This window comes from Pezoporus wallicus, unplaced genomic scaffold (assembly GCF_028554395.1).
Source record: "Pezoporus wallicus isolate ANWC-B61680 ecotype Strahan unplaced genomic scaffold, APGP_CSIRO_Pwel_v1 contig_1787, whole genome shotgun sequence".
NCBI lineage: Eukaryota > Metazoa > Chordata > Aves > Psittaciformes > Psittacidae > Pezoporus > Pezoporus wallicus.
In genome coordinates, this window is record NW_026635918.1 from 15,381 (window position 1) to 29,274 (window position 13,894).

Genomic DNA, 13,894 nt, shown 5'->3' on the forward strand with positions numbered 1-13,894 from the left:
GATGCTAGATTGCAGGATTTCTGAAGCATTTATCTACTGTAACAAGGCACAAGTAGAATCACAGAATCATAGAATAGTCAGAGTTGGAAAGGACCTTAAGATCATCTAGTTCCAAGCCCCCTGCCATGGGCAGGGAAACCACCCACTAAACCATGTCACCCAAGGCTCTGTCCAATGTGGCCTTGAACACCACCAGAGATGGAACATTCACAACTTCCCTGGTGTCCTGGGATCAGCAGTAGCAGTCATTTTTCGTCCTTCTTAGCAGCTGGTGCAGTACTGTGTTTTTGACCCTCAGCCTGAGAACAACACTGATAACACCAGTGTTTTTAGTTGTTGCTAAGTAATGTTTACTCTGACCAAGACTTCCTGAGTCTCAGGCTGCCATGGAGGAGGGAAAGCAGGGAGGAAGCAGAGACAGGACACCTGACACAAACTAGCCAAAGAGGTATACCATACCAAAGCATGTCATACCTGGTACATAAACTGGGGGCAGTTACCCAGAAGGGTTAGATCACTGCTTGGGTCAGGCTGGGTATCGGTCAGCGGGTGGTGAGCGGTTATATTCTCTTCCCTTGTTATTTCATTATTATTGGTGGTAGCAGTAGTGAGTTTGTGTTATACGTTAGTTAATACACTGTTCTTATTTCAAACTGTGGAAGTGACAGTCTCTCGGTTCTCCTCCCCATCCCTCCAGGAGCGGGTGGGGAGTGAGCGAGCAGCTGCATGTCTGACTGGGCTTAAACAACGACACCTGGACAACCCATTCAACTGCCTCACCACCCTTACAGTAAAGAAATTCCTTATATCCAATCTAAACTTCCCCTGCTTAAGTTTTAACCCATTGCGCCTTGTCCTATAACTACAGTCCCTAATGAAGAGTCCTTCCCCAGCATCCCTATAGCCCCTCTTCATGTACTGGAAGGCGGCTATGAGGTCTCCACACAGCCTTCTCTTGTCCAAGCTGAACAGCCCCAACTTTATCTGCCTATGTCTTCGTATGGGAGGTGCTTCAGTCCCCTGATCACCCTTGGGGCCCTCCTCTGGACTTGTTCCAACAGTTCCATGTCCTTTTTATGTTGAGGACACCAGAACTGCACACAATACTCCAAGTGAGGTCTCACAAGAGCAGAGTAGAGGGGCAGGTTCACCGCCTTCCACCTCCTGGTCACGCTCCTCTTGATGCAGCCCAGGATAATAGTTGGCTTTCTGGGCTGCGAGCACACACTGCTGGCTCATGTTCATTTTCTCATCGACCAACACCCCCAAGTCCTCCTCCACAGGGCTGCTCTGAATCTCTTCTTTGGCCAGCCTGTAGCTGTGCCTGGGATTGCCCCAACCAAGGTGTAGGATCTTGCACTTGGCATGGTTAAACTTCATAAGGTTGGCATCAGCCCACCTCACAAGCATGTACAGGACCCTCTGGATGGCACTCCTTCCCTCCAGCGTATCAATTGAACCACACAGCTTGGTGTCATCAGCCAACTTGCTGAGGGCGCACTCAATCCTACTGTCCATGTCACCGACAAAGATGTTGAACAAGACTGGTCCCAACACCAAACCCTGAGGGACACCACTTGTTACTGGTCTCCAGCTGGACATTGAGCCATTGACCACAACTCTGTGTGCGACCATCCAGCCAGTTCTTTATCCACGGAGTGGTCCACCTGTCAAATTGATTTCTCTCCAATTTAGAGACAGGAAAGTCATGCGGGACAGTGTTGAACGCTTTGCACAAGTCCAGGCAGATGACATCAACTGCTCTGACCCTGTCCATCAGTTCCATAGCCCCATCGTAGAAGGCCACCAAATTGGTCAGGCAGGATCTTCCCTTAGTGAAGCCATGCTGGCTGTCACCAACCACCTTGTTGTTTTTCATGTGCCTTAGCATGCCTTCCAAGAGAATCTGCTCCAAGATTTTGCCAGGCACAGAGGTGAGACTGACTGCTCTGTAATTCCCTGGGTCATCCGTTTTCCCCTTCTTGAAAATGGGGATATATTTCCCTTTTTTGAGTTGTCGGATACTTCACCTGACTGCCATGATTTTTCAAATATGATGTACAGTGGCTTAGCAACTTCATTCGCCAGCTCCTTCAGGACCCGCAGATGGATTTCATCAGGTCCCATGGACTTCTGTACGTTCAGGTTCTTAAGATGGTCTCAAACCATATCCTCTCCTATTATGGGCCCAAGGTCTTCATTCTCACAGTTTCTGTGACTGCCTTCCAAGACTTGGGTGGTGTGGTCAGAGCATTTTTCAGTGAAGACCGAGGCAAAGAAGTCATTAAGAACCTCGGCCTTCTCCATATCCAGGGTAGCCAGTTCTCCTGATAGCTTCTGGAGAGGGCAGATGTTGTCCCTAGTCTTTTATTTGCAATGGACCTATAGAATCCCTTCCTATTATCTTTCACATCCCTAGCGAAGTTTAATTCTACATCTTTTAAATCAAATTTGTGTGCAGTTCCAACAGCACACAATATAAATATCCAACAGATATTTATATCAGATTTGAAACTTACTACATGAAGCCAACTATTTCTGTAGCATTTTATTAATCCAACCGGATGGAATTTATCTTCCTTACCCTTAGAACTACTTACCTCATCACGCAAAATAGTAAGAACAAGAGTTGTCTTAACAAATCAACCTCTGACAAGAAAGTTAAGACAGTGCACAGTAAATAAACTGTATTTTAATGGGTTACAAAAGTAGTTATTAGCCAGCCTAGCTCCCCAACCAGATGTCCACTACCACCAGGTTTGACAAAGATCTCTTTCAAACAGCTTTTCACCTTAGTCTCTGCGTCTATGCTTTGGAACACAAGTACTGTATACATTTATGGTTCAGTCTTTCACATACAGACGGTGTAAAGCCCAGTATCCTTCAAAAGCCTTTCTGGCTAGGGAGTCACACCTGTAAGAGACTGTATTGTAACATCCATCATGTCAGTAATATACAGAAATCAATTCAAGACAGTTCCTTCAGTAACAACCAAAACCCATGAAGGCAAGCATGAATGTGCCAAACTGAGCTAACGCAAAAAGCAAAAGTTGGGTTAGGGTTTTGTTTTTAATTTGCCAGGTATTCTTTTAATGACAAATATAAAAAGACTGAAAAAATTTCAATCTGACTGCCTTTTGTTTTTATTTTTTTTTAAACAAATGGTCTGGGCTTAATATTACAAATGCTGCATAAAACAATACCTTCTTTGTACTGAAAACAAATACAAGAATGCAATCAAGTTTCTAAGTATCTCTAAAATTTGAAGCATGAATTAGTTTAAATTCATAAAATTCTTAGTAATTGTTCCTTTTTTGGTAGAAGATAACTCAAAGTACAACATCATCTTGACCTGTTTTTAGAAGAGCTTTGTTTCCCTGATACACCTTTCAATAGAAGTGCTTCTTTCAAGTTCAGTACACTCACAAATAGCTCAATTAAGAACAGCATCACCAATGAGTTGACTACTGGAAAGAGACAAAATTTACCAAACATACAGAAATAGAAGTTTTACCATAGCAATTATGCATAGCAAAAGATGACACTGGTAATTAATTAAAAAAAAAAAAAAAGATAAAAACCTGAATTACAGAAAAGAAAGTAATATTTATTTAATGAAAAACTAGAAGTTAATGAAAATTAGCAAATACGCAGAAAATATACATCAACAGCAGCAATACTATGTAGTGACTTACAAAAGAGGGGGCAGTAGCCAGAGACCAGATCATTCAACATGGCTTGTCAGTCAAAGGGGGGAGGAAAAATAACACAAACAAAACCATGAAACAGTATCCTTCTCAACAGTACAATCAATCTACAAACAAGCTTTTAGAATTATTTTACAACAAGATTTCCTGTAAAATCAATTCTTAATACAAAAGATGCCCATTTTGGGTGTATATATTTTTTTTTCAGTGGTTTACTGCTGACTATATTTTAAATATGGTAGTGTTACTACATGCAACTGCTTCCTCTAAATTAACAGCCTTTCCTTTTATTTACCTTCATATGTCTACCCTCCATCTACCAACTAATTTGTTTGACAGTCAAAGAAAGATGGTTACCCTAGTTTCACCTAAATTAAATGCAACGGTTTAAACACTGGCCTCAAGAGGTTGGACTGCCATTTCAACACATGGATATAGTTACATTGATGCCTAAATTGCCATTTTCTGCAAAGAGCTGTGCAATGCTGGTGTCAAAGACTAGGCAGTCACTATTCATAATGGCTGTTGCAATTCCTTCATGGATAGATCGAGGAGTTGCTTCCCAAGTCAATCGCCGTCTATGACCATTTAACTCCAGTCGATAAGCAAAGTTTTCTGCTTGCTTGCGGGTTCCTATCAGCTGTACAATCGCAAAGAACTGCTGATGACCATCATACTTCTCCTGTTTCTCCAGTACCAACATGAAATGAAAGCCAAAACAAGACTGCATCATAACCCAGTCAACAGCACCAGGAAGATTAATGTCTGTAGCAAGAAACACTATATCTTCTCCCTGAAGTGTTGTAATGGACTTATGTTGATGCATCAGGTGTGGCATTACAGCATCTAGAGAACCTTGCCATTTACATGAAGCACCGGGACATGGACAGGAATAAGGCCTAAACTCACACAGCTCCTCATGGTCTGCTTTTTCTGTGTGCGGCAAAGTTATCTCACATCCGGAAGAGGCATATTTACATGGGAATAGTACAGAATTAGCAACTTTCTCCATAGCCAGGTTACGAATGGAGCCCAGTGGGCCTCGGCAAGTCGGACAGCACGTAAGTTTGGGGCGACAGTTGCTACAAACAAGATGACCACTCTGACACTGAAGAATTGGTGGCAGCACATAGTCAAAACATACAGGACACTCAAAGAGACTAGCCAAGTCATTATTGGAAGCTGTAGTGCCTGTAAGTGCAGGGACCCTCTGTGATGGTGTACACTTTGAAGTACCTGTGGGTAGAGCTGTAGCAGTCTGACGGCTCATTTCTGCAACAGAACAGAAAAAAAAGAATGAGTACTCAGACACATTTTATTTCCTTTTGCAAACAAATTTTCTTGATTTACAAAGAAGCCTCAAAAGAAACCAGATACAAATGACAGAAAAAAAAACCTATGTAATGCAAACTGTGGATATTTTACATGGAGAATATCTGTTGTGCTGCATACAATAGACACTTTTACAAGATGGAGATTTAACAAGTGAAAAGGTTCTGTAATTATTCTGAACTGGAATTTACCTGCTGGAAACTGCAAGGGTGATGAATAAAGATACACTAAAAATGGGATTGAAATCCTCAAAGTTTGTTGGTGGTGGTTGTTTGGGGTTTATTTTTAATACTGCATTAACAAAACACTCCACCCAGATCACTGGGTGTAACAACTATGAGCACTACGGAACAAGTCTAAAGGCTGAATTTTAAATTGCTATGTATTTAGTGAGATAAGAAACCAATAATTTTTAAAGGGGGGGGGGAGAATCTTCTGGATATGACATTCTAAGTGATCATGTTTACTGTATAATTTTAAAAAACTGAAAACCAGTACCAAAGAAAACCACAGCTCAGAGATCACTGCACTGCTTTGTTCCCCAGGACAGGATAGTGACTCTTCATGGTAATAAACATACCTGCTTTATAACTCTCTCCGAGGTGTAGAGTGTGATTCCGTGGTTCAGCCCAGGTGCAAGGGGGTATCGCGCCTCCTAACTTGCACACCGAGGGGTTAAGCGAGCAGATATTTATTACACACAAACATTCATATTCATTAGGTTCCCGAGAGAGCGGTGGGGATATTACAATTAGTTTAGGTACTCATTATCCTAAGTCTCCTCCCTTTTGGCACTTGTGCACTGCCCTCTGACGGTTGTGGGGACGGGTCTTCAAGATGAAGTAAGAAGCGTACTTTTCACCTTTGGAACAGTTGGATGCCCCAGTAATCACAAAACTAGCTGAAACCAGCCATATCTATAAGTTTCTGATAGCTGGCAAAGATTTAGGACAGTGTGACCTTCATACAAAATTTATTGCAAGCAGAACAGGATGGCCAGACAAGGAGTACCCTAAGCTAGGAGATATTTGGGAGGCACTATCTCCAAACTAAGTGATAATTAGAAAGATGGTAAGAAATAATTCACTCTTGTTAGCAAGACTACTAAATCCTGTTATCACACCACAGACTTACAACACAAACATTGTTCTCTATCTCAGAGATAGAAAGTTAAGTTAAAAGGATCTTAACACTATGATTTCCAGGCACTTGCTTTCCTTATATCAATAACACTGATATTCTTACTTGTTGTTAAGTAATGTTTACTCTGACAAAGGACTTTTCTGAGTCTCATGCTCTGCCAGGGAGGAGGGGAAGCCAGGAGGAAGCAGAGACAGGACACCTGACACAGACTAGCCAAAGGGTTATTCCATACCACAGGACGTCATGCCCAGTATATAAACTGAGAGCAGTTACCCAGAAGAGCTAGATAACTGCTTGGGTCGGGCTGGGTATTGGTCGGTGGGTGGTGGGCAGTTTTAGTCTCTTCCCTTGTTATTTCCCTTATCATTATTATTACTGGTGGTAGCAGTAGTGCTTTTGTGTTATACCTTAGTTACTGGACTGTTCTTATCTCAACCCATGGGAGCAAGATTCTTCCTATTCTCCTCCACATCCCTCCGGGAGGGGGAGGAGGAAGGGGAGAGGAGTGAGCAAGCAGCTGCGTGGTTCTGACTTACCGGCTGGGCTTAAACCCTGACAGTTCTTTGTGGCACCAAACGTGGGGCACAAAGGGTTGAGATAATGACAGATCTGAGCAGAGTGTGTCTAATTGTATTTGTGATAAGCATTCATTATTTTGGATTAATAGTTGCTCATCACAATACTGATTTATTGGCTCTCAAAGCTGTTGCTCTAGACCTGAAAGTTTCAGCATGTTGTACCTTACTTATAGCCAGTATTGGCTATTTCAGTGTTTATTGGCTGGGGAGCCTGGGCTAAGGTTCTTGCTACACTGTACTTTATGGTAACGACTTGTAATACAAAACGCTCATTGATTATGAAACTGATCTGGCTTGCATTCCCAGTGTGGTCACCACCCCTATACTTGGGGAGGTATATAAAAGAAGTGTTTAGCAATTACACATCTTCTGTTTCCACCTCGGGTGGTCAACCTATGAAGAAGACATTCCCTTACCTTCCCAGTCCCCCACCAGACTATTTACAGGAGCATTTGAGAGTTCTGAAGGTTTTGAATGGCCTTTGGGGAGCCTTGAGACCTGCCTGCTGATTGTGATGAGGATCACCATGTTGGCACGCATAGAGTGTATTTTATCCACAACCATTTCGTCTGATCTCAAAAGTTAAACAGAGTCGGATTTAGGTCTTGTCTAGGGTTAGACGAAGATAAAGGAGGAGCAAGAGTTTTTCCCTGAGGCTGGACAGTTATGAGTGGCAGGGTGTGTGGGATAGTATGGGCAAGTATCTAGGCCAGTGGGCCCCTCCAGTGCTTTGGAACTTGACCATTGAACAAGTGCAAAATCCAGAAAAATTAGTAAAACACTTAAATGAGGTGTGTTGTCATGCTGGTCATACCAGAGAGGGACAAATCAAATCATGGCAATGTGCTGGGTCTTGGCCTACTCCTACAGAGCCCTGCTCAACACTGTCCAGCACCTTGAAAGGGAAAAAAATGTCTCTGGATCTGATGGTAAAGCAACAGAAAACTCAGCTACTCCAATTCCAAATACAAAAGCTACACCAACCCTAGTGACAAGTACAGCAGCTACTCAAACTCTGACAGCAACAGACAGCGCAGCTACTCCAGCTCCAAGCACAGCAACAACACCAACCCCAGCGACAAGTACAGCAGCTATCCAAAACCCAACAGCAACAGACAGCGCAGCTGCTGGTGCTACTCAAACCCCAAGCACAGCGGCTACACCAGCCCCAACAACAGATACTACAGCCACTCGAACCACAGTGATAATCACTGCAGCTAAACCAGAGGACCAATTTGTGCCAGTACTGGTTGCCCCTGTATGCAAGGGGAAAAGCAAACAAGAGGCACAAAGAACAACCCGTACAGTGAAGAAAGATGAAGACCCAATGTGCACACTAGAGGGGCACCATCTGAACAAGAGTTATTAATATGTGAATCAGAGGGAGAGGAAGAAAAAGACTTCTCAACCCAGGACCTAAACTGAGCTACAGAATATGAATAAAGCTTTTAACCATCAACCAGGGGAGCACATCATCACCTGGTTGCTCTGATGCTGGGACAATGGGGCTGACGATCATGATCAAGAAAGTAGGGAAGCTAAGCAGCTGGGATCACTTGCTAGAGAAGGGGGAATTGACAAAGCAATTTCAAAAGAGAAACAGTACCTCAGCCTTTGGAGGCAGCTCTTGGCAGCTGTGAAAGAAAGGTTTCCATACAAGGATGATTTTATGAGTAGTTCAGCCAAGTGGACTACTCTAGAGAAAGGCATCCAGTCTCTGAGGGAATCAGCCACTGTAGAGATCATCTATCGCAGGCCAGATGCGGGGAGTGGACCCACAGATCCAGATGAAGTTGAATGTACGCAGCCCATAAGGCAGAAATTTACACAGAGTACACCGTCATCATATGCCCACTCATTCGAAACAATAACCTGAAATGACATAGCACCACCAACAGTGGATGAAATGATTCTTCAACTCCGAGAGCTCGAAGACAATCTTACCCCTTCCATCATTTCAGCTGTCAAAAAACTGTCTCAGGAGTTCAAACAATTGAGAGATGATCTATCTGATATATCCAGCTCCCCACATGTACCAACCCATGTCTCAGCTATTAACGAAAGGCATCCTACTGTTCTATAGAGAAGATATAGGAGGTATACGCCATAGGACACCCTATGGTTTTACCTGCGGGATCATGGAGAAGTCATGAGAAAGTGGGTTGGTCGATTGCTGAGGTGAGTAGCTCGAGAGGACGCCTTCAACACCGGAGCAGGGGGAGATCAGCGTCAAGGAGCCTCAACTCAGAGAGGCAAGAGCCATCGAGGGAGCCTCAAGTCCTCGAAAGGACCTGCCCAGGACCTGGCAGCAGCACCATCCCTGAGTGGTTAAAAACCTGCCCCAGGGAGTGCGAGTACTGGTAAAGAAGATCTCTACTGGTGCTGCCAGGAAAAAGCGGAGGGTCATAGTAGTAGGGGAATCTACACTGAAAGGGACAGAAGCACTCATCTGTTGGCCTGACCCAGTCTCAGGGAGGTGTGTTGCCTACTGGGGGCACAGATCAGGGATGCTGCAGAGAGGCTGCCTGCTCTAGTAAGTCCCACAGACTATTACCCACTTCTAGTGATAGATGTGGGTGCTAGGGATACAGACAGTTTTAGCCTGGGGAACATAAAGAAAGCCTACAGAGCCCTGGGAGAGGTGGTTAGGGGTTCTGGAGCACAGACTGTCTTTTCGTCAATTCTCCAGGATACAGGGGAGGACCTAAAAAAAGCTAGGAGGATTAGCCAGGTTAATAAATGGCTAAAAGGGTGGTGTCATAGTCAGGGGTTTCTGTGTCTTGAACACGGGACCCAAGTTTGTAGGCCAGGTCTACTGGGGGCTGGTGGAGCTGGTCTGATAAGGAAGGGGAAGAGCAATTTTGGTAGAAGTCTTGCCAGACAGGTCAAGGAGGCTTTAAGCTAGAAGTGTTGGGGGAGGGGAGCATCATTCCATCCCAACACACCCAGTCAGTTGCCAGCACCTAAAATAAATGTTTGGAACAACGTAGAGATATTCCAGCCACTCCAGCCAATGAGCCGGCTTCATTTGGAGCTTGGCTCAGATGCCTCTATACAAACACCTGTGGCATGGGGAACAAACAAGAGGAATTAGAGATGTGTGCACGTCTACGGGGGTATGATATAATAGGCTTCACAGAAACATGGTGGGATGGCTCCTATGACTGGAGTGTTGGAATGGAAGATTACAGGCTCTTTAGAAAAGACAGGCCGGGCAGGTGGGGAGGGGGAGTTGCCCTTTATGCTAGGGATAGGCTGGAGGGTATGGAACTCCATCTGGGGACAAGTGATCAGTCGACAGAGAGTTTGTGGGTCAGGGTTAAAGGGAAAACAGCTATGGGAAACACTACTGTGGGGATCTGTTACAGACCAGCTGATCAAGGAGAACCTGCAGATGAAGCACGCTATAGACACATAGGAAAAGCCTCACGCTCACAGGCCCGTGTTCTCGTGGGGGACTTCAACCACCCTGACATCTGTTGGAGGGATGGTACAGCCAGGCACAAGCAATCCAGGAGGTTCCCCAATTGTGTGGAAAACAACTTCCTTCTGCAAGTTATAGAGGAGCTGACAAGGAGAGGCGCCATACTTGACCTCGTGTTCACCAACAGGGAAGGGCTGGTTGGAAATGTGATGACCCAGGGCAGCCTTGGATGCAGCGATCACGAGATGGTCGAATTTGAGATCCTCAGGACAGTGAGAAGAGCATGAAGCAAGCTCACTGCCCTGGACTTCAAAAGAGCAGACTTTCACCTCTTCAGGAACCTGCTTCGGAAGGTTCCATGGGATATAGCCCTAGAGGGCAGGGGGGACCAAGACTCTTGGTTGATATTCAAGGATCACCTGCTACAAGCTCAGGAGTGTTGCATCCCAACTAGAAGGAAGCGCAGCAGGAGGGCCAGGAGACCTGCATAGATGGATAAGGAGCTGCTGAGGAAAATTCAAATGAAAAAAGGCTTATAAAAGGTGGAAGCAAAGACAGGCGGCCTGGGAAGAGTACAAGCATGTTGTCCAGGAAGCTAGGGACCAGGTTAGGAAAGCTAAGGCCCAGTTAGAATTAAACTTGGCTAGGGATGTTAAGAATAACAGGAAGGGATTCTACAGGTAAGTAGCAAATAAAAAACAGACTAGGGACAACGTAGGCCCGCTCTGGAAGCTCTGGGGAGAACTAGCTACAGAGGATTTGGAGAAGGCTGAGGTCCTGAATGACTTCTTTGCCTCGGTCTTCACTGGCAAAGGCTCTGACCACACCACCCTAGACTTGGAAGGCAGATGCAGGGTCTGTGAGAATGAAGAGCTTGGGCCCACTGCAGGAGAGAATCTGGTTCAAGAGCATCTTAAAAACCTGAACATGCACAAGTCCATGGGACCTGATGAAATCCACCCGTGGGTCCTGAAGGAGCTGGCAAAGGAAGATGTTAAGCCACTGCCCAACATATTTGAGAAATCATGGCAGACAGGTGAAATATCCGACAACTCAAAAAAGATAAATTTAACTCCCATTTTCAAGAAGGGGAAAACGGATGACCCAGGGAATTACAGACCAGTTAGTCTCACCTCTGTGCCTGGCAAAATCTTGGAACAGATTCTCCTGGAAGGCATGCTAAGGCACATGAAAAACAACAAGGTGCTTGGTGACAGCCAACATGGCTTCACTAAGGGGAAATCCTGCCTGACCAATTTGGTGGCCTTCTACGATGGGGCTATGGAACTGATGGACAGGGTCAGAGCAGTTGATGTCATTTGCCTGGACTTGTGCAAAGTGTTCAACGCTGTCCCACATGACATCTTTGTCTCTAAATTGGAGAGACATAAATTTGATAGGCGGACCACTCAGTGGATAAAGAACAGGCTGGATGGCCGCACGCAAAGAGTTGTGGTCAATGATTCAATGTCCAGCTGGAGACCAGTAACGAGTGGTGTCCCTCAGGGATCGGTGTTGGGACTGGTCTTGTTCAACATTTATTTGGTGTCATGGACAGTGGGATTGAGCATACCCTCAGCAAGTTTGCTGATGACACCAAGCTGTGTGGTTTGGTTGATACGCTAGAGGGAAGGAATGCCATCCAGAGGGACCTCGACACGCTTGTGAGGTGGGCTGATGCCAACCTCATGAAATTTAACTATGACAAGTGCAAGATCCTACACCTTGGTTGGGGCAATCCCAGGCACAGCTACAGGCTGGCCAAAGAAGAGATTCAGAGCAGCCCTGCGGAGAAGGACTTGGGGGTGCTGGTGAACATGAGCCAGCAGCGTGCGCTTGCAGCCCAGAAAGCCAACCATTATCCTGGGCTGCATCAAAAGGAGCGCGACCAGGAGGTCGAAGGAGATGATCCTGCCCCTCTACTCTGCCTCTGTGGGACCTCACCTGGAGTATTGTGTGCAGTTCTGGTGTCCTCAACATAAAAAGGACATGGAACTGTTGGAACAAGTCCAGAGAAGGGCCACGAGGACGATCAGGGGAATGGAGCACCTCCCATACGAAGACAGGCTGAGAATGTTGAGGCTGTTCAGCCTGGAGAAGAGAAGGCTGTGTGGAGACCTCATAGCAGCCTTCTGGTATCTGAAGGGGGCCTATAGGGATGCTGGGGAGGGACTCTTCATTAGGACTGTAGTGACAGGACAAGGGGTAACGGGTTAATTCTTAAACAGGAGAAGTTCAGATTGGATATAAGGAGGAAGTTCTTTACTGTAAGGGTGGTGAGGCACTGGAATGGGTTGCCCAAGGAAGCTGTGAATGCTCTATCCCTGGCAGTGTTCAAGGCCAGGTTGAACAGAGCCTTGGGTGATACGGTTTAGTGTGAGGTGTCCCTGCCCATGGCAGGGGCGTTGGAACTAGATGATCTTAAGATCCTTTCCAACCCTAACTATTCTATGATTCTAAGCTCATTCTAACCATGTCCTATTAACATAATGAAAGAAATACAATTTAATCATTACAAAACTCAATACTACCTAGAAAAACAAAAAATCAAGCCTGCCGTTACATCATCGAGCTCTGATCCAGTTTTAAGCTGCCAATTATTCTGATAACTCCTTCTAAACACCACTGTACAGAAATATTATCCATTTAGTCATCTAAATGAAAACCAATTACTTCATATTTGAGCTACAGAGCAACAATATTTGTGTGATAATTAAGATAAAACCAGAAACCTTCAGCAATAATATGCTTAGGTGTATGTGTCTGAAATATAATTCCTAGCGTTAAAAAAAATAAAAAACACAGTAAACAATCTCAGAGAAAGTGAATTTGAATAAAAATTATATTCATTTCTAGCACCTGTAATATTCCTTTATTCCCTTCTATTTCCTTGCTTTGTTAAAAAAATAATTAATCTTTGGCCATTGTAAATAGTGAGAACACATGTGTCACTTCAATATTTACTTAGTTATCTTATGAAAACAAAGTGGTGGTGGTCTGTTACTTTATTGAAAACCATTGAAAAAAACTCATGAAAATTTGTTACATGCATCTTTTATAAAAAGGACATGGAACTGTTGGAACAAGGCCAGAGAAGGGCCACGAGGACGATCAGGGGACTGGAGCACCTCCCATACGAAGACAGGCTGAGAAAGTTGCGGCGGTTCAGCCTGGAGAAGAGAAGGCTGCATGGAGACCTCATAGCAGCCTTCTGGTATCTGAAGGGGGCCTATAGGGAAGCTGGGGGGGACTCTTCATTAGAGACTGTAGTGACAGGACAAGGGGTAACAGGTTAAAACTTAAACAGGGGAAGTTTAGACTGGATATGAGGAGGAAGTTCTTTACTGTAAGGGTGGTGAGGCACTGGAATGGGTCGCCCAAGGAAGCTGTGAATGCTCCATCCCTGGCAGTGTTCAAGGCCAGGTCGGACAGAGCCTTGGGTGAGATGGTTTAGTGTGAGGTGTCCCTGCCCATGGCAGGGGCATTGGAACTAGATGATCTTAAGGTCCTTTCCAACCCTAACTATTCTATGATTCTATGAACCTACCTCAGCTCTGGGGGAACGGGTGCATGAACTAAAGAGGAGAACAAAGGTCAAGTATGATCATCCCATGAAAGCTGCAGCTTCAGTCTTTGGTGAGGAGGTTCCCAGATGGAGGGGAAGAGCTGATTTTACTCCAGCTCCTGTTATAAAGAAGACTAATACATGT

General features: G+C 44.9%; 1 protein-coding gene across 2 annotated transcripts in view; it reads right to left on the minus strand.

Annotated features, from left to right (window-relative positions):
* Positions 1–3,586: 3,586 nt before the first annotated feature.
* Positions 3,587–13,894, minus strand: part of LOC130593466 (E3 ubiquitin-protein ligase SIAH1) — a 32,033-nt gene continuing 21,725 nt past the window's right edge. For both annotated transcript variants that reach the window (XM_057398656.1, XM_057398654.1), the window contains exon 2: positions 3,587–4,979. In XM_057398656.1, coding sequence (XP_057254639.1) covers positions 4,129–4,977 — 849 coding nt within the window. In that variant the 5' untranslated portion in view covers positions 4,978–4,979 and the 3' untranslated portion in view covers positions 3,587–4,128. The remainder of the gene's footprint in view (positions 4,980–13,894) is intronic.